This window comes from Pecten maximus, chromosome 6, assembly GCF_902652985.1.
Source record: "Pecten maximus chromosome 6, xPecMax1.1, whole genome shotgun sequence".
NCBI lineage: Eukaryota > Metazoa > Mollusca > Bivalvia > Pectinida > Pectinidae > Pecten > Pecten maximus.
The window spans coordinates 38,876,475-38,898,390 of NC_047020.1; the positions used below are offsets into that span (position 1 = coordinate 38,876,475).

The 21,916-nt window shown below is 38.5% G+C and overlaps 2 protein-coding genes across 2 annotated transcripts in view; one reads left to right on the forward strand and one right to left on the reverse strand.

The window, feature by feature from the left end:
- Positions 1 to 343, reverse strand: part of LOC117329737 (leucine-rich repeat-containing protein 24-like) — a 57,292-nt gene extending 56,949 nt beyond the window's left edge. Inside the window, exon 1 of the mRNA XM_033887840.1 lies at positions 62 to 343. The gene's annotated coding sequence lies outside the window, so the exon portion shown is untranslated. The remainder of the gene's footprint in view (positions 1 to 61) is intronic.
- LOC117329739 (protein YIPF5-like) overlaps positions 1 to 15,455 on the forward strand; it is an 80,742-nt gene extending 65,287 nt beyond the window's left edge. The window contains exons 5-7 of the mRNA XM_033887842.1: positions 10,907 to 11,017; positions 13,011 to 13,192; positions 13,973 to 15,455. Of these exons, the coding sequence (XP_033743733.1) occupies positions 10,907 to 11,017; positions 13,011 to 13,192; positions 13,973 to 14,135 (456 nt within the window). The 3' untranslated portion in view covers positions 14,136 to 15,455. The remainder of the gene's footprint in view (positions 1 to 10,906; positions 11,018 to 13,010; positions 13,193 to 13,972) is intronic.
- The last annotated feature ends 6,461 nt before the right edge of the window (positions 15,456 to 21,916 follow it).

Below are 21,916 nucleotides of genomic sequence, written 5' to 3' on the forward strand. Positions count from 1 at the left end.
CATGTTATGATCAACAGCCAGAATTTCTTCATCCATCATATCCTCATTTTACGGTACATACCTTATGACAATTGCTGTTCTTCCGTACATCACTGTTCACACCTGTACATATCAGCCCTGTAACATTCCCTTGACCACTGTCCAGTATATACATATCAAAAGTACAGGTAGGTGATTATTACAAGTGTTGAAACCTACAAATCATGACCGTGGTCCGGAATACATTGTAACCATCCAGAGCCCTCTTCAAACTGCCCATTACACTGTAACATGTCACGGGCCTCCTCAGATGGCCAATTACCACAGGTTTTGTAAGGCATTCGGGACAAGTGGCCACTAACCACAACAACTGACCAGGACTGCTTTGTGGTCAGTCCAAACTGGACAATGGAGTGACCAGTAAGGACAAATATTGGTGTTGACTTGTATTTCTGTGAGGACTTTTATTTGTCAATACTCTACAAAGGTGACCACTAGAGTGCTAAAATTTTGTTGTTTGTCTCTCTAATCCCTGGGCGTTTATTTTATTTATTTTTTTGTGTGGTTTAATCTTTGATTGTTGGACTTGTGTAGAATCATTCAATGGATGGCTCAGTTATTTTGGGAGTGTACTTTGAGTGTTACGGGCTCAAGTTTCACCAACTTGTTTATCTCATAAGCAAATGTCCTTTTACAGATTACACATTTTAAATTGTCATACTATTATTTAGACTTGCTCCTGTCTTTAGAAAATTAATACTATGAATAAAATTGAGCTTGATAAATTTGGTCTCTTAAGGATATGTCTGATTCTGGAGTTTCTAACTAATTGGGGCTGATAATCTAGAATAGAATTTAGCTGAGCAATTCTTAACAAAAAACTTAGAGGCTTAATTATGACCATGAGTTTAAAGCTTATTATGTGGACTCATCAAATTTCAGCTCATTACTGTAAATTACTTAATTAGATTTCGTGAATACTTTATTTCCCAAGTATACATCTTCAGATATATTCATGAATACATGATTTTGGGAACTCTGACCTAGAAATGACTCTGAATTCACAAGTGATGAGCTTTTGGAGTCATCTGTGGTTTTACAATTACAATTCGAAAGAAATGGTCTTAAACACTGTTGACTTAACAGTTCAGAGTTGCCAGCATAATATACTTGGCTTGGTGGTAGGTTGGATTCCTGGTCTGGACTTAGGAATATTAAATCCATTCATGTTACAATATAAATTTGTTACTGACCAGTATTAACAGAAACAGCATACCTGCTGGTATATGTCCTAGTCAAGTTTGAAGTGAGATAAATTTACATATTTGACTGGTTATGTCAATAGAATTATAGATAAGTTATCTGTCCCTGATAAAGTGACTTCGGTCCTTATCGATGTATATATTCACACTGCCCAATCCCTGTTTGACCGTGGTATTTGCCAGCATTATAACGAGTTAATTATCATACTTTATGCAAATAGAGGATATTTATTGGGAAGATTTGTATCAACGTAGCAGTAATAATGAGGTGACAAATGACTAGTCACTCTACACGTCAAAATAGTACATCGCTGTTACATATAGATATTGGTTAAATAAAATTTCATTCGTTTGTAAATAATAAATGTAAAAAAATTTATTATGCAGACTTTGTTAAAAAAAAAAAAAATTATGAAACAATTCATTTTTATGTAAGACTACATATCCGTATTTGCTGATCCTCAAGGCTATAATAGCGGACGTGAAACCCGTTATATAGATAAATAAATAAATCCCCAAGAGGCCTAAAGGGAAGCTTGACGAAAAAACAAGAAATCAATGAATGTTCAAGAATGCATTAGGATTGGTAGGAAACTGTTGAACACGAATATTCAGTAATAATATCCTACGTCTGTTGAACTTTATGAACATTTCAAGTTGTCACATGGCAATCCTAGAAGAATGTGTAGGCGTGGTTATGTGTCCCAAACGGTCAATCAACTTTTACATTGTCAGTCTGTACTAGAGGATAAATGTCATGAAACTGTTACTGTGATATTTAAGTGTACCAAAGTTACTTTGAAAGGATGGAGCCTATTTTTCGCTTAAACATGTGGAAATATTTTGCAGAAATGAAAATAAAGGAAGAAAAAGTGATGTACATATCAGAGAATGGCAAAGATAGAAATATTTTTTTGATAAAATTGTTGAAATGTTAGCTGGAATTGCTGACAAGAAAAGCTGACAGGAATAGTTATTATATCTATACAATCTTAATTTGTGTTTTTTGAGTTTTTTGTTCCATGAAATCCTTAAGCTAACATTATCCTTATTACTTGTTTCGATATGTTATTCAGTAGTAGATGTGTATATCTTTACAAAGCATAGTTAGCTTCATTTAATGATACATTAATTATAGTTTTCTTTTTATTTGATTGAAATTTTTAAAAAAAAATACGATTATATATATATATACATTTTACATGAAAATTCACTTATTTAATTAAACATTAATGTAACCAATTCATTCTTATAACGTAAATAAAAATCTTGTTTCTTTTGAAACTGAGTCATAACGGTAAGGTGATAAATCTTGAAGAAAATGGTTAAAGGGGCTTTTTTCAAGATTTATTGATCAATGACAAGACTTAAACTGTGTCATTGGTACATTATATAATAGGGATGTGTGACCTGTATGAGGTCTCATACTGAATATGGAATTCCTGTGCATGGAGGTGTGACTGATGGGTTTCGTAACAGATAAAAATGTCCATGATAATTACATGGTTACTCTGCCAAATTTTCTAATGATGAGGTTGAGCGATCATGGGAAAGAAAAATGTTAATTTGAAAGATAATGGTTCAACTGTTTTGATTACTTTTGGTAATGGAAGAGTTTTGTAAGGTTATCTTATCATCAGTTGTCATCAGGTTTTTTTGTCACTGCTAGCTATGATACCTACTCAAATCCTCCTTCCTCTTTATTAGTTCCTCCAAAATATCAATATCTCCTCCCCCCTCCCTTCCCCCTCCCCTTTCCCCTCCTTCTCTTCCTCCCCTATCATCCACTCTCCCAACCCTCCCCCTCTCATCTCCTTCCCATCTCCTTCCCTTCTCCTTTCTTTTTCTTCCCATTACTCCCTCCCTCCTCCCCTTTCCTCCTCTGTCCTTCCTTCTCCCCTCAAATACTCTCCCCTCTTTTCCTCTATCTCTCAACTTTCCTACCCTTTTCCCTCCCTCCCCCCCCCCCCCCCCCCCATCCCCCATCTTCCTTCCTTATCCTTTCATTTCATTCTCTTTCACCTTTCCATTCTTCTCCCCTCTTTTTTCCTCTCCTTTCCCTCTTCCTCCCCTCACATACCCTCTCCTCTTTTCCCTCCCTCCCCTCCCCTTTCCCTTCCCTCCCCTTCCCTCCCCTCCCCTCCCCTCCCCCCTCCCTTCCCCTCCCCTCCCCTCCCCTTTCCCTTCTCTCTCCTTTCCTTTTCCTCCTTTTCCTCCTTTTCCCCTCACCCTTCCCTCTTTTTCCCTCTCTCTCCTCACCTACTCATTGCCACCCCTCTATTTCACTTCATCCTCTCTTCCATATTGTCCACTCTCCTCCTCCATTTGCCTTCTTACAATGAAGGTTTAGGTCTGTTGACAATGCTATCTGATATTTGTTAGCAGTAGCTGTGGAATTTGAGCTGATACTCAGCATAATAGATAAGAAAACATTGATGTATTTGGTAAACTTATCCACTTTCTTTTGACATGAAACCCTGTAGTCCAGTAAGGTTATTCATTTCCAATATTCTGGTCCAGCCAGACTCAACACACTTAATATCTAACAGTAATTCCTGTCAACAGAACTTCAGAACCCAGACATTAATTTGATACGGCCTTAGATTTCTGTTTATTTAGTCAATACTAGGTTTATCCAATTATACACTTTGACATTTAATTATATTTGTTTCACATCACCACTTCTGTCTGATATATAATCTGATTCAGCTAGAATTTCATTTCCACAGTGGTATTTTGTGACTTTTGATGTTTAACCATTATGACTGTGTACTCTGTACTTCTGGACTTGTACACATATTGTTATGTAACTGACATGGTTAAAGATCACTTACCCCATATTTGAAAATATTTTACTGATAGAAAAATACAAAACATATATTTGGCTGTATTTCCTGGAATCAATGTTCGTTTGTTTGCTGGGTTTATCTCCCCATGAACGGCCAGGGTCATTTTAAGGTGGGGTATCCTTGTAGTAGTTGGTGACTACCTCACTGAACAACATACGGGAGGCCCGTCACATGCCATCCAGAGCAATTAGAGTTAAGTGTCTTGACCAAGGACAGAATCATGTTGGCACAGATGGACCCGTTTCTCAGCTTCCTGAGAAATACAACCCGACAAGGGTAGGGAATGTCAACCACGCAACTCAGATCTTCATCCAAGATTACATGTACAGCCCTTTAACCAACTGAGCTTTCATGACCCCTTTCCTGGAATCAAAGAAGTTCAGATGGAATTGATTTTGTTGAAGAAAATTATATACATATACGCCAGAATTATACAAAACCAGTTTAGACATTTTATTCTGGGCTCATGATAAATACTTGCCATAAAACTGAACATTTTGCAATACAATTTATCACTCATTCAAGGAAATGGCTGTATTCATTTATGCTGATGACACCTTTCATAGGTACTGTATCCTGGAAACCCATGATTTTAGGTTTTACCCTCATACAGAACAGAAGAAAACTGACACAGCTTAACTTACAACTCGTACATAAAACTATTTTCTCCGTATATGGTAATGTTTCTGTGCTAGATATATTGAATTATTTGATGATGAAACGGACGTTCAAACCATCATTGGCAAGCCCATCCTAAAAACAATAGATTTAATTATCTTTTGTATTGATCTGGCGCTTCCATTTATTGTCTTCTAGGTCAAACAATTACAACAATGAATATAACATTATTATATTTCCCGAAACATGATTTTAAAAAACATTGAATATCATTGATTCTTTACTGCTTGCATTTGAGTAACTGCGACAGCCATTTTCTGTTATCTAAGCACGCATAACAGCAAAATGGTTTTAAAGAGTGGCAAACTGTTTTTCTCCCGTTAAACGGAAATTGTATTCATTATATCACGTATATGAATTTAAAAGGGTAATTCACATGCAATTGGTTGAGAGACAAAACAATTACATCACATGACTAGCCATTTTAGATGAGGTAGCTGCCACACAGAGTTTGGGTCACTTATCGCAACCATCACATATGACAGGCAGAAGGCTTGAAACATGCCTGGAATGTTGAGATAGAAATGTGTTGGGACCCTAATTGCATTAGCATTTGATTGCTATGTCAATTTGTTCGCGTAGATACTTGGTATGTTGCTTGCTGCATAAAAACCAGTATGTTGGAGGTTTACTGCGTTTTCATATGAATAATAGATATTTGTCTTAACATGATTTGTGCCATTAAAAGATTTTGTTATGGTATGTTGTCAAATGATTAAATTGCCAGTTACAATTCAACTTAAACTACACTAAATTTCCCTATTTTACTTAAACTACACTAAATTACCCAATTTTAATTAAACTACACTAAATTTCACAATTTTAATTAAACTACACTAAATTTCACAATTTCAAGGCCCCAGTGTCATTCCCAAAAAGATTTTAAAAATCACTGTTAAATAATTTGTTGTTCAGGCAGAATAGCTGTAAGTTCAGTCAGTAGAGTTTCAGACAAAACAACCTCAGGTGACAATCCAAGATGTGTGGTGTGAACGATCCCTACCAGGGTGATTTGGGTTTCTCAGGAAGCTGAGATTACAGATTGCCCTGTGAGGTTGTGGTTGTATCCTTGAGCAAGACACTGTAGTATTGCTCAGAATAGCAGATGGTCTTGCCTTTTCCTGAGGTAGCCACCAGCTACTACAAGAAGACATTCTTCAAAATGACCCTGGACTTTGATGGGGTCGTAAATCCAACAAACAAAGATTTTAAACTTACCATTGCTGGATAGTAGCATGCATCCTCCTTTCAAAAACAGTTTTGTAGAGAACACCTGGTATATTACATCACCTTGATGATAATTTGAACTGCAAAGGTATTCTATGAAAACTTTGAAATTCTATCTTTGAGATGTGGGATGTATATATGCAAATCATGTCTCTTCAACAGGTCTTTGAGCTACAGGTGGTTGTCTGAACCTTATGTACTTATGCATTTGTTACCACTGCACTACTGCTTGGTCTGGTCTTGAAGGCCAGACAGTGCATGACCACCTAAGAATCTTTCATCTTTAAAATCCTTCAATATTTATAAGCCTGTCTACCACACAAGATTCTGTGCTATTCATCTTTGGAAGCTTAAAATTGACTTTTTTTTTGTTCATTTAAGGTTCATCTGAACTTTAGTAAATAGGAATTTAATCGGGCATTTAAATGACAATATCAAAAAAAAATGACAAGAACATAAGATTTTGACAAGATTGGTTTGAGACTCCACAGAAATCTTAATGTTCAAAATACGGGACATATATTGGGTGGTTGGGTGGCACATGGTAACACACTTGCCTTTCACCTAGGTGTCTGGGGTTTGATTCCCCGACCAGACATGAAAAGGTACGGAGTCACCTGCCTGACCACATGGGTTTTCCCGGGTACGCTAGTGTTCTCCCACAGTAAGACCCCTCGCGCGCTTCAATCCGGGCCAACAAGGGTGATTAATATAAGTTTATATAACTTTTTTCGCAATGATTGTAAAATAAAAAAAATTTCTAAATCTTTAAAGAATGTAATGTAAGCTTTATCTCAAAGGTTTTAGCATCCTTTTTGCCATTACTAATTGTTACTGGTTAAGTTGCATATTTTGCAGCTGTAGGGCAATAAGAATCAATATATCTAATCAATTAAGAAAACACTGTAGATAGTGTAAAACATCCCATATCTACAGAGGTAGCTCATTTGGGATTGGTTTTATCGATAGCGAGCTTAGATTGATTCAGGTACGATTTCTGCTTCAGTTCTTACCGTTGAGCCTGAAGGTGTCATTAAGTGGTTGTAACAAATGTACTTTGTCTATAATGAGCTGATGACTAGCTTTGATGTTAACACCCGATGCTGGCCTACCTGTTATTGCTTTACATCCGACCAATAAACAGGTACTTTATGACCCCGATTACAACCGGGTAAAAAATCCCTGATTAAGACAGGCATTAGAGAAAATTATACCTTAAAATGTATGATCACTTCACCTGATCCGGTTAGTAGACGGAGCAGCCTCTCTACAAATTGAAATACAAGCACACATGGAATTAATTTCCCTTTGAAATGTGCCAGTTAGCTTTGTGCGGAGATATTTCAGGTTTGAATAGGGAAAACAACAATGGCTTGCCACTAACCTAACATTTATAGCCGGGGAATATTGATCCCACCATGCGAACTCTTCCTTTACAAATTCGCCATAAAGATGATTGTTCGTTTTTCGTTGCTGATACGTTGTTATGGGAATGTTGGTTCTCCTATCGGTATCCCGAAGGGCTTTCCTGCTCCAATCTGATTGAATTTAGTTGTTTTGGTGGAGAAGTTAATTTGGAAAAAAGAGTAGAACAACAAAAGAAGTATATTGGTTTTCTCAGAGGCATCCGATAGCTCTGGGGTTCTGGTACTTCTCGTGGGAATAGAAAGTGATGAGACTGGATCATAGCAAGTCCAAGAGGTCCTTTGGTCAAAGTAGAATTATTCAAAAATGTGTTGATAATGAAATTATGGACAATATAAGGTCAAGGTTGAGCTATACACAATCCTCCAAGCTAGCCTCTCCATGTTGTCAGGCCAGCAGCTGAAGCATTGACTGTCAGTTTCCATTGGTGACCAGATACAAACTAATAGAATAACTGTAGGACATATAAAACTAGATTGATAGGTCGGAAAGACACTTGTATACTAGGCCTGTCACCTCCAGATTACTGTGAAATATGGTAAAGTTTGTCCCATCACCTGATGCATATAGAATTCAGATTCATTTCCCTTAAATTTGTTTATATCTCTTGTTTTGGAGTAACATTTTCATCTTGAAATAAGTCCAAGAGACAGTTAATACTGTGACACATTCATTAGCAGTTTCACTTAACTGCAACAGGACACACGTGTGTGTTTATGATAACCACAGTCTTGGGCTTTTTTGGGTAAATACGGTAAGGTGTGTACCAGTAAGATATATCCCCTGTACTATCAATTGTTACACCATTAGGAGATTGTTGATGTCCTGCAGGGACCATTTCTTCTTTCCTGTTGATATAATCTTGATACCAAATTTCTTCTAATAATTTGTTTTAAAGGCATAGGATCTGCAGTATTTCCTTGCAAAAGCTTTGTTTTCATAAATATACCTTGGTAACTCTATAATTTGTTATAAAAAAAAGTATGAAGCGTTCTTTTAATCACCTTGAATATTATGCAAGAAATGCAGTTTTTGTATGTTGAAAATCGGTAGGTAATTACTATGGTAATGATTTGGCAGAAAACAATCGTCAATATCTCCTTAATTACAATAACACTGGTGAAAACAAAACCATGCAAGGTATTTTTAGATTTATTTTTCACCTTGAGAAACATTTCCTTAAAAACTGGAGATGTATTTTCCACCTGAATATCATAAATCCTTTGACTTCAACTTTCATCAGTTGAAGCATTAGGAGGGAATTGTCTTGAAGCATTTATCTTGAAGGGTGGACCTATTTAGGGTAAATATGGTACGGAAGTACATTCCAGTAACACAAACAAGCACTATATTGATTCTATGAACAGAGATCGGTAGATGTCCACAGTATTCCACAGTTTTGACATTTGTTGGGATATATTCTGTATGCATTTTGGTTTCATGAATTTTAAATAGAATTCAGCTCCATGCACTATCTCCAGACTAGGTTATGGATTTTAAGGCGATAGTTTTGTCAAATGATATTAAAATGGAATCGGTGAATCCTGAAACAGCTTCCATTGTGTCTAAAATATATTTTCAAATGATGTAAATTTAATCTCTTGCTTTCCCGATAATTATATTTCTGTTGTGTAACATTGGTGAAAGAGAATGTTTTTTTCCGTTTAATAATTTAACTTAATTGTTCATTTGGAGGATTGGAGATTTCTGTTGTTAACCATACAATGGTCAGAGACTGGTAACATTCATTAGCTTCCTGTTTCATCAATAAAAAACCAAAGTTTATGGATATGAAAAGGTACCAAAATTTTCTAAAGTCAAAAATCAAATTCTTACATGCATAGATGATGATGCGGGAAGCAAACTGTTCAAGAAGTATTCTATGCCCGCACAGCTAGGTTAAAAAGGTTTTTTAGTGTAAGGATGGATGAAAGTAGAATGAATGTGGAGAAAGATGAATGACACTAGAAAGCCCTCCTGCGAGAGGACAATACTTGTAATGTATAAACTACATCTTGTCTAAATAAAAAAAAAGTTTCCAAAAAAAAAAAAAAGGTCTTTTAGCAAGAATTTGGAGGCCATTTGTTGTGGTGGAAATAAAGCGAGGAACGAGGGCATTTGTGTTGCACCAGCATATTTATGTTTCCCTTAATGAATATTGGATAATGGAAAATCCACGTTTCTTTTTACATGTACACTGTATTTTCATGGTGTCTGTTGCACATTCGATCCCCGATCCCCGCCAATGAGACTCTCCCTAATAGATTGTCTGGCCGCAGTAGACGCTGACATTGAAGGCTGTTATTTATCAATAATAGATTGTTGTCTTTGCCGATCAGATGGAGGATGTATCATAACGAGACACCATGATGATATATAGATTTGGAAACAAAACACTGGAGACGGGCTTTAGTGAAGAATCTGAGCATCATGGGAGAAGCTATTTCATTGGACAGTGTAGTGTTACAGAAACGGAATATGTTTTATCAAATCACATTTAACAGAATTTATTTAACACAGCAAATTATTTTTAAATCATATTCTGTATTCTCTTAGCACTGCAAGATTATAGTGTTCAATTTGATTGATTATGAAAAAAAATAAAATAGTTGTTTGAGGTCGGGAAACAGGAAGTGGAGATGGTAGGGAAGGGCTTGGGGTCTGAAACAGGAAATGGAGATGGTAGGGAGGGCTTGGAAACAGGAAGCGGAGATGGTAGGGAAGGGCTTGGGGTCGGAAACAGGAAATGGAGATGGTAGGGAGGGCTTGGAAACAGGAAGCGGAGATGGTAGGGAAGGGCTTGGGGTCGGAAACAGGAAATGGAGATGGTAGGGAAGGGCTTGGAAACAGGAAGCGGAGATGGTAGGGAAGGGCTTGGGGTCGGAAACAGGAAATGGAGATGGTAGGGAAGGGCTTGGAAACAGGAAGCGGAGATGGTAGGGAAGGGCTTGGGGTCGGGAAACAGGAAGCGGAGATGGTAGGGAAGGGCTTGGGGTCGGAAACAGGAAATGGAGATGGTAGGGAAGGGCTTGGGGTCGGGAAACGGGAAGCGGAGATGGTAGGGAAGGGCTTGGGGTCGGGAAACAGGAAATGGAGATGGTAAGGAAGGGCTTGGAAACAGGAAGTGAAGATGGTAAGGAAGGGCTTGGGGTCGGGAAAAATGAAGGGTGAGATCGTAGGGAAGGAGAGACAAGAGGCGAGCTAGGGCAGGGGAGACAAAAGGGTGCTAGGTCGACAGGTAGGAGTGGTCAGAGATGAGAGACAAGGGTAGGATGAATTGAGAGATGATTTAACCATTAGTTATTTTTCAAAATGACAAATGGATGAGGGAGAAGTTCATACAACTTGCAAGCTCTTCTCCATGAGATAAAAGGTTTGGGACTTGTCCTCAATTAAAACAGTTGAAAATGTGTATCAGAGTTGAAATTGCAGAATTTCCTTATACTAGTAGTTGTTATAGATTTTGTAATATTTGTATATTTTCAGACGATGGCTGTACTGAACCCATTGAAACAGACAGATAGTACCATCATGCAGGACACAGACCTTGCGGGACCATTTGTCTTCTGTCTGGCTTTCGGAGGATCCCTCATGCTGGTAACAGCTTCATTTCTGCATAAAATAAATAACTATATGCCACTGAATCCTGTACTGGAAATTAATAAAGGTCCTTAATGCTGTTATATATTCAGAATGTTTGTAAAAAAAAGTAGAAATATAAGTACATATACGTATATGAATAATGTAGAAGAAAAATATAGATAGATGGGAATTAAGACAAATAAAAAAATATTTGCCTTAAATTATATTTTTGACTAAAAATCTATTGAAAAGATCAGGTTATCACCGATAATAGCGATGAATTATCTAAAACTGACAGTGACCGTCTGCTAATGCACATCAGTAAGGCTGATTTAGGAACAGCTGTGAAGTACAGTTGAAGGACTAAAGGGAGCAGGTTGTTATCACCATTGTATCCATTAACAAAGACTTCTCATTGAAATGTCGTGGCCAGCATCTGGACCCTATTATACCATGTCCAGTCAACCTGTCATCACTGCTGACCATGATTGTCCTTCTGTGATGGTCCTGGATGATGTCAACAGCACTGGTCATCACTATCCAGTATTGACCATCACTGTCTTGCCATCAGTATCAATACAAGTATTCATGGCATCATGCATGGTAGGATATGTCTTAATAGGGTTAGCTTTAAACATACTGTGGACATTAGGGTGTAACACTGGACATCAGGGTGTCACACACTGGACATTAGTGTGTAACACACTGGACATCAGGGCTTGACACATACTGTAAACATTAGGAATTGACACACGCTGGACATCAGGGTGTCACACACTGGACATCAGGGTGTCACACACTGGACATCAGGGTGTAACGCACTGGACATCAGGGTGTAACACAGAGGACATCAGGGTGTAACGCACTGGACATCAGATTGTCACGCACTGGACATCAGGGTGTAACACACTGGACATCAGGGTGTAACGCACTGGACATCAGGGTGTAACACACTGGACATCAGATTGTCACGCACTGGACATCAGGGTGTAACACACTGGACATCAGGGTGTAACGCACTGGACATCAGGGTGTAATGCACTGGACATCAGGGTGTAACACACTGGACATCAGGGTGTCACACACTGGACATCAGGGTGTCACACACTGGACATCAGGATGTAACACACTGGACATCAGATTGTCACACACTGGACATCAGGGTGTAACGCACTGGACATCAGGGTGTAACGCACTGGACATCAGGGTGTCACACACTGGACATCAGGGTGTAACACACTGGACATCAGGGTGTAACACACTGGACATCAGGATGTAACACACTGGACATCAGGGTGTAACACACTGCACATCAAGGCTTTACACATACTCTGGACATCAGGGTGTCAGATGGATTATCGATTGGCTCTGCCCCTCTGTTAACACCAGTCAGCTGGAAGTATTGACCATTGCTGATGACCAGTCAATAACAAGCTTCATCTCCGTCAATACATTGACTAATTACTAATTACATTGTCCATTGGGGGATGTCCTTTGTTAAGAAATATTTGAACTTCTGCAGTGTTAGTTTAAAGAAGAATATATGCTGTCTTTATGACATTTTCATCCCTTTGAAAAAAAGTTCCACTTGATTTTGAGCCATAATGTATTATTTGTCAGACAAAAATGTTTATTCATAATATTTTTTCCTAATCAAGAGGAAAGCTGTCTGCTTAAAATGTTCATTTGTTTATGTCGTGTTGTATTTTGAAAGATATTGTACTGCTAATATCAGCCATAGGTCAACGACATTGATATGAATGTTTATCATTGCTGGAGGGACAGTCGTGTCAGTAAACATTGTAGTCCATATAAGACTGATACCTTGCAAAAATGCAAAAGATGCAAAAAATATTTCAATGACATTTACCTCAATTCTGTGAGCAATCTACAAAATTTGTTCCCGATTCATGGAAATTTCTCAAATTTATTGGGTTTATTAATAAATTGATATGTTATAATAACATAATTATAAAGACATTATTTAAGAGGAATATCTTTATTCCAGGCGGGGAAGCTACAGTTTGGATTTATCTATGGGATCGGTGTTGTGGGGTGCCTTGCCATGTACAGCCTACTGAACCTGATGAGTATTAAAGGCGTGTCGGGAGGTTGTGTCATCAGCGTTCTCGGCTACTGTCTCCTTCCGATGGTCATCCTCTCCTTTTCCGCAGTCCTATTCTCTCTACAGTAAGTCTTCATCAGATTGTACAGTAAAACCTGTCTATAAAGTCCACCTGTTTATTAACACCATGTTTACTCTCTCCTTGGTTCAAGTTTAGATATTGGATTCTCTGTTTGTTGTGTAAAGGGAAATAACTCTTACAAATATTCCTTTATTAAATATAAATGCAAGATTCTCAGTTTTTTTGTTTGTTTTTTTTGTTTTTGTTTTTTTGGTTTTTTTTTAAATATTCTTATATAATGAATACTTTTGCTATTTTACTGTTAATTAGTGCAATACATATGTAATAATGATTGATAGTTTCTTCACAATTATTATCAGTAGAGCATTTTGGATATAAGCATGATATTGGTATGTAATGGGAAACAACTCTAAAAATAAACCTGTTTGGTGAAATACACATCAACGATTTCAGAAAAAAAAACTTTATTTTTTTAACTTTCTGATATTTTAATAATTACAAATAGCTAACCTCTGTCCCGTCCCGTCCTGATGCAATGTAACTAGCTAATCTCAGGAACTGCTGATGTGATCCTCACCAAACTGTATATCTGAGTGTCAAGTGGCAGCGGGGGCATTTATGTCTTACAGACATTTTCTTGTTGATCATCTGATATTGTAATCAATCACAAATAGCATATATCTTCTTTTTGTGCATCATTTACAGTCCTTATGTAATACACTTACTTTCACTTTCCATATAATTTGCTAAAATCCTGATTAATGATTACATATATGAAATTTCAAACTGTATGTAATTTACAAATATATTTCTGCTTTTCTAGGGGCCTGATTGGTATAGTGCTGACGGCAGTGTCTGTGATCTGGTGTAGTCTGTCAGCGTCCAAGTTGTTCGTGTCCGCCTTGTCTATGGATCACCAACAGCCCCTAGTGGCTTATCCCTGTGCTTTAGTTTATGGCGTCTTTGCTTTACTTACAGTATTTTAAGATTTTGCGTCCATGTTTGAAACAAAATTTCTCATCGAGAACCTGACATTAAACTGAAGGTGTTTACACTGAAGATATAGAGCTCCGAATATTTCTGTTTACTGAAATAAAATTCATTGAAATTTTCTTAAATATGCAAGACAAATTAATTTTCACTATTGTGCTGATATGTCTAAGCAAGTTAATATGTACACAGGGATTTGGCCCAAATTTCCAACCCACAGTCAATGTAGACATAGTACATATAGACCATGGGTTGGTAATGGGTGCCAAGCCCCTGTGATGAAATTATTCTGGTGGCCATAAACATGATGTTTCCTTTCTGTTGAATGATAAATGATTTATTGAAAATTGTGTTGCCAACATTGACTTGTGGTAGCTCTCATATATATCATCAACTCCTTTGAAATTGCAAACTTCATCAAGCTGTAATGCTAATGAGAAAAAGTTTAAGCTGACATTGATCATGAGAAATATGAGACTCGCTTTTGTGAGAGTGTGCAATAAATTTATCTCACAGTAGTGAGTTGACTGGTAAAATCTCATTACCCTGGAGAATGGACGTTCATAGGAAGCATATTGTGACCACACGGTAAGGGGAGAGGAAATGGAACTTTTCAACTACAAAGAAATCTTGGAATTGGATTTGAATTGAGATATAATAAATTTATCTTCAAGGATTGTCAGTGTCTGTAAAGATTTAAATATTAAAGTAGGTACACTTCAAATAAGTTTCATACAAATACAGTATTGCGTTATATGAAAAGGTTGATACATGTCTTCCTAAAAATTACATGTATTTGATAGAAAATCTTTATCAGCCATATTGTCACATTTTGTGTTGATGCCTATATAGGTTATACTCAAAATTACCATGAATGCAATTCAAATATTATCAAAATCATTTAGATATTAGATACAGAGTCTTACAGCATATATTTCTGTAGTACAGACAAATGTTGTTTTTAAGCCAGTTTGACACATGTAATCATTTTTGGTTTTGGTAATTTTTTCTTTAAGTGAAAAGTTTTTCGGAATCATTAATTAACAAATATGTGGCCACACAGTTCTTGATCATCAAGAATAATATATTTTTAAATTCACTGCACTACATTTGGGATTGAAAATTCCAACATTGCCAAAACATTTTGGCTTCTTCATCTGGTCAACAAAGTGGTACCTGGTTCGGTATGGTAAGAGGGTAAGAACTTGTGCTGGACAGAACGATACATTGTGGTATAAAAACATTCTTCTTGTAACACACCAAGTTTAACAATCATGACATTAGGGAAAAAAGAAAATAAAAATATTTGTAATAATCCTGGTTGTTTTGTGTCTTTGTGACCTCAATATACATAGTAGATCTATCTTCATGGATGTACATATACTAGTCCGATACCCCCTCCTGCAGGGTCAGTTTTTCTCCTTTGTCTTCTGTCCATTGGAGAATCTTAGAATAAGGCCTGCTGCATCCGACTGTATGTTGAAGTGGGCCCCCTGAGGAATCGAGAATTTATTCTGTGTCTTCTAATTAGGGGACATTGAAGAGACCAAAATAGATCTTCTGTCCCCATTACAACACTTGGGATCTTGAATCTTCTCTTTCTCTCCTCACTGCACTTTCTTTCTATGCTTCGTTTTCTTTCAAAGGTATCTCCTCAACACCCGTCCTCATATGACCTTGGCTGTTGGTGTCTCCTCAACACCCGTCCTCATATGACCTTGGCTGTTGGTGTCTCCTCAACACCCATCCTCATATGACCCTGGCTGTTGGTGTCTCCTCAACACCCATCCTCATATGGCCTTGGCTGTTGGTGTCTCCTCGACACCCATCCTCATATGACCTTGGCTGTTGGTGTCTCCTCGACACCAGTCCTCATATGACCTTGGCTGTTGGTGTCTCCTCGACACCAGTCCTCATATGAACTTGGCTGTTGGTGTCTCCTCAACACCCATCCTCATATGACCCTGGCTGTTGGTGTCTCCTCAACACCCATCCTCATATGGCCTTGGCTGTTGGTGTCTCCTCGACACCCATCCTCATATGACCTTGGCTGTTGGTGTCTCCTCGACACCAGTCCTCATATGACCTTGGCTGTTGGTGTCTCCTCGACACCAGTCCTCATATGAACTTGGCTGTTGGTGTCTCCTCGACACCCATCCTCATATGGCCTTGGCTGTTGGTGTCTCCTCGACACCAGTCCTCATATGAACTTGGCTGTTGGTGTCTCCTCGACACCCATCCTCATATGACCTTGGCTGTTGGTGTCTCCTCGACACCCATCCTCATATGAACTTGGCTGTTGGTGTCTCCTCGACACCCATCCTCATATGACCTTGGCTGTTGGTGTCTCCTCAACACCCATCCTCATATGAACTTGGCTGTTGCAAGGACGTTAAACCCCTGGGCATGTCTAGTTTTACATGTTCACATTGCTCACTTCAATACATGTCAGTGATTCTCTTTCTATACTGCATACTGAAAACTTTTACTTCAAAATTGATTTTACAAAAACATCTTGTTCAGACTAAAATACTAATCTCTTCACCTTTAAAGATGTCATTGATATCCAAATCACCTGTGACAAAAGGACAAATATGTAAACCACAACAAAAGCAGAAATACATGTACTGCACTTGTGGGCACCGTTTGGTAGGCAGTGGGTACGTTATGGCTACCATTTGGTAGGCAGTGGGTACGTTATGGATATCATTTGTTAGGCAGTGGGTACGTTATGGGTATCATTTGTAAGGCAGTGGGTACGTTTTCGGCTCCATTTGGTAGGTAGTGAGTACGTTATGGGTACCGTTTGGTAGGCAGTGGGTACGTTTTGGCACCGTTTGGTAGGCAATGGGTACGTTTTGGGCAACATTTGTTAGGCAGTGAGTAAGTTTCGGGCACCGTTTGGTACGCAGTGGGTATGTTTTGGCACCGTTTGGTAGACAGTGGGTACGTTTGGCATCATTTGGTAGGAAGTGGGTACGTTTTGGACACAGTTTAGTAGGAAATGGGTACGTTATGGGTACCATTTGTAAGGCAGTGGGTACGTTTTGGGTACCGTTTGGTACACAGTGGTGCGTTTTTGGCACCGTTTGGAAGAAAATGGGTACGTTTTGGACACCATTTCGTAGGCAGTGGGTACGTTTTGGGTATTATTTGGTAGGCAGTGGGTACGTTTGGGCACCATTTCGTAGGCAGTGGGTACGTTTTTCGCACCGTTTGGAAGGAAGTGGGTACGTTATGGGTACTATTTGTAAGGCAGTGGGTACGTTTGGGCATCATTTGTAAGGCAGTGGGTACGTTTTGGGTACCGTTTGGTACACAGTGGGTACGTCTTGGGTACCATTTGGTAGGCAGTCGGTACGTTTTGGGTACCGTTTGGTAGGCAGTGGGTACGTTATGGGTACCATTTGGTAGGCAGTGGGTACGTTATGGGTACCGTTTGGTAGGCAGTGGGTACGTTTTGGACACCGTTTGGTAGGCAGTGGGTACGTTATGGGTACTATTTGGTAGGCAATGGGTACCATTTGGTAGGCAGTGGGTACGTTATGGGTACTATTTGGTACGCAGTGGGTATGTTTTGGACACCGTTTGGTAGGCAGTGGGTACGTTTTTGGCACCATTTGGTAGGCAGTGGGTACGTTTTGGGTACTATTTGGTAGGTAGTGGGTACGTTTTGGGTACCATTTGGTAGGTAGTGGGTACGTTTTGGGTACCATTTGGTAGGCAGTGGGTACGTTTTGGGTACCATTTGGTAGGCAGTGGGTACGTTTTGGGTACCATTTGGTAGGTAGTGGGTACGTTTTGGGTACCATTTGGTACGCAGTGGGTACGTTTTGGGTACCATTTGATAGGTAGTGGGTACGTTTTGAGTACCATTTGGTAGGCAGTGGGTACGTTTTTGGCACCATTTGGTAGGCAGTGGGTACGTTTTGGGTACTATTTGGTAGGTAGTGGGTACGTTTTGGGTACCATTTGGTAGGTAGTGGGTACGTTTTGGGTACCATTTGGTAGGCAGTGGGTACGTTTTGGGTACCATTTGGTACGCAGTGGGTACGTTTTGGGTACCATTTGGTAGGTAGTGGGTACGTTTTGGGTACCATTTGGTACGCAGTGGGTACGTTTTGGGTACCATTTGATAGGTAGTGGGTACGTTTTGAGTACCATTTGGTAGGCAGTGGGTACGTTTTTGGCACCATTTGGTAGGCAGTGGGTACGTTTTGGGTACTATTTGGTAGGTAGTGGGTACGTTTTGGGTACCATTTGGTAGGTAGTGGGTACGTTTTGGGTACCATTTGGTAGGCAGTGGGTACGTTTTGGGTACCATCTGGTAGGCTGTGGGTACGTTTTTGGCACCATTTGGAGGCAGTGGGTACGTTTTGGCACCGTTTGGTAGGAAGTGGGTACGTTTTGGACACTGAATAAGATTCGAATATGAGGTGAAACCTAACGTGTTTCCATAACGGAGATTCCGATAGCTATACAGAGTTTGTAAAGTTTCTAGCAGTTATAGCTCATTTAATAAATTAATGAGACGAGGAAGTTTATCTCGTGATACGATCGATCAATTAATATGATGAAAAACGCAGTAACTTAAATGAACGACTTTAAAAACGGACGAACAAAGCTATTTACGGAAATGTTGTAGACAAAATACCGCCACGTTGTTGATCAAGAAACGTGACGGACATTTTAAACACTAGATCTTAAAATTTAATACCAGAAATATACATTGTTCATCAATATGACGAAGTTTACCTGGCATCGATGGAAGTCCATATCCAACTAACTGGTAACCCTACCTTTCCAAGAGCTTAAAGCGATATTTAATCATACATTTTTTATTGTAGTATACCAAGTTATAAGCGTCTGTATGTGGTTAGTATTTGCAGAAATTAATATGAGTACCTACTCTGCTATATCAACATGTAGAGTGGGGCTTATAGATTCTATGTTATGTTTCTATAAATTCTAACCAGATACAGAAACCTGTGGCCAAATTAACTTTAAAAAAGTAGTTGTATGTTCATCCTTCAGTACAGCGCAACCAGAGTCTTTTAAAAGTCCATATGTCATTATGTAAATCAAAATCAGCGACATTTTCGGAATCCAATTTTATATCAAGTATACGTCTCTGCTTTTGTTACGTCAACACCAACCTCGGAAATTGATTAATACAAGGGGGATAACTCTGTCTATCTTAAACAATAATTAAGGGAGATCTGAATATAAGCCCATTTCTCAAAAAACATCTACAACGTGATCGCGTCAAGCTCAGGAAAAAAGTCTTTTTAAATATGCTTTTTTTAAAGATATAGTTCATACCGAAAAGATCATTTAATATTCCTATATTTAGATAACACAATTATCCTAGCAGAATCACAGGCGGCTATTGCAAGACAGAAAATATCTGTGTATGTTAAACAAGACAAATGTGACACTATTTTAAATAGAAATGGATGTGATACAATAAAATGAAGAAGACCATGCCTCAGTCCTTATATTTTTCCAAATAGTTTTGTTTCCTGAAGTTACCGAATGTTCATGAAAACAGGGCAAGGATAATGTATCATAATAATAATACATCTCTCGGTAAAGGTTGATAGTATAGTCCAAATGTCATTAATGTACTTTATTGAACATGTGGCTGCAAAGTTATTAAAATAAGTTATTATGTACTTGTATAATATATATTATTGTCACCACACCCTTCGGAATACTTTAACATAATACAACTATTTTAATGGACTTTCCGTCCTAGTGGAAAGCATGGAAGCCTCATCTACTTTTTCTGGGTACGGACTGTAATCGGGAGATCGGGAGTTAGAATGTATTTGCACATAAATGTAGAGTGTGTTATTTCTTCGACGAATCCATTTAAAATAAAAAATCTAAGATGGAAAGTCAGTGTTGCAAATATCTCATAAAAACTAGAGATTTTGTCAACTTGGCTACAAAATTACAACATATGTGGGGTTTTTTAACATTTAAGATTATGATATTATTATTATCGTAAGTTAGAGCTTCCAACACATTTTTTGAAGAACGGAGCAGCTGGGTGTGTGAGAGGTATAGTGAAACCAGGCCTGGTAACAATACGGTTAATTTGACGAGATATTCGGCACTGTGGGAGTGGTATGGCCAGAAGGAAGTACTATACGTACGCGTACGCTGAAGGTTAATTTGACAGGGGTCAGATCACCCCGGTACTGTGGTCAGGAGGCTGATCATCAGTTATAGGTATAACGGTTCATCAATGCTTCACATAACATAGCTTCACATAACGTAGCTTCGCATAACGTAGCTTCACATAACGTAGCATAACGTAGCTTCACATAACGTAGCTTCACATAACATAGCTTCACATAACGTAGCTTCACAAACATAGCTTCACATAACGTAGCTTCACATAACGTAGCTTCACATAACATTGGATAAAACTGCGTTCACATTAGGAAAGCAGCCATGACCAGACAAACTAAGTATTTAGAGACCACCCAAAACGCAATTGCTATTAACCGAAGTGATCTTTTAATAAGTTTGGACTCTTGACATACGTGGTCTCTTAACAAAGGTTGTCTATTAACAAAGGTAGTCTCTGACAAAGGTGGTCTCTAAACAAGCGTTGTCTCTCAACAAAGGTGGTCTCTCAACAAAGGTAGTCTCTGACAAATGTGGTCTCTCAACAAAGGTGGTCTCTCAACAAAGGTGGTCTCTCAACAAAGGTGGTCTCTAAACAAGCGTTGCCTCTCAACAAAGGTTGTCTATTAACAAAGGTTGTCTCTCAACAAAGGTGGTTTCTCAACAAAGGTAGTCTCTGACAAAGGTGGTCTTTCAACAAAGGTGGTCTCTTAACAAAGACTGTCCCTGACAAAAGTAGTCTCTCAAAAAATGTAAAGTATCTCATTAAAAGATTGTTTCTAAACAAATGTGTTCTCTCAACAAACGCAGTATCTCAAAAAAAAGTGGTCTCTCAACAGAGGTAGTATCTCAAGAAAGTTATTCACTCGACAGAAGTAGTAACAAGTAATACGGGAGACAACTCTGTGAAGGATTGGAGAGAGTGGATTCTTATAACACGTGCTGGTAACAATACAATGACGTCACGGCGACAATACTTTGACATCACGTTGACAATTCAATCACGTCACGTCAAAATTATGCTGTATTGATGTAAAATCAATCTTAAATACGTAGAAGGACAGACAGGGTAAGAGAAAAATAATCATTCACTCCCTGCATGGGAGTGATACAAGGGGATTCCAACCCTCAGGGGTTTTCAAGATGTCACGTGACCCATACCCCCCGAATTGTTGATTTCTTTGTCACACCCTCAAGGTAGAATATTCTATTAAGTCTCCTCAGTAAGCTAACCATATTAGTAAAGGTGAAGAATAGATCTGAAATCCGAAAATCCTATTCATTTTATAATTTGAACAGGAATTTATCCTGATTGGGTCTGAAGTGTCCGTACGCGTTACGAGAACTTGTAACACACGGAGGTTGTGTCGTTGCTCTGGTGGAGTCGAGATGTGAGGGTCAATAGGGAAAGTTATCTTTATTCCAAAACAACTCCTACTTTATGAGTACGGATAAAATTAATGTGTTTAACCTAACGTAGTCAGCGGCTCTTTTTCGGCATAGACGTATAATATTCTTTTGGTCCCGGATATGACGCGACAGGTGGCGTTACTGGTCAAGATGAAGTATGTGATTGGTCAATGTAGCAGTAAAGTCAAAATGCAGATATGCAATTAAAAACGAAACAAAGTTAATATTG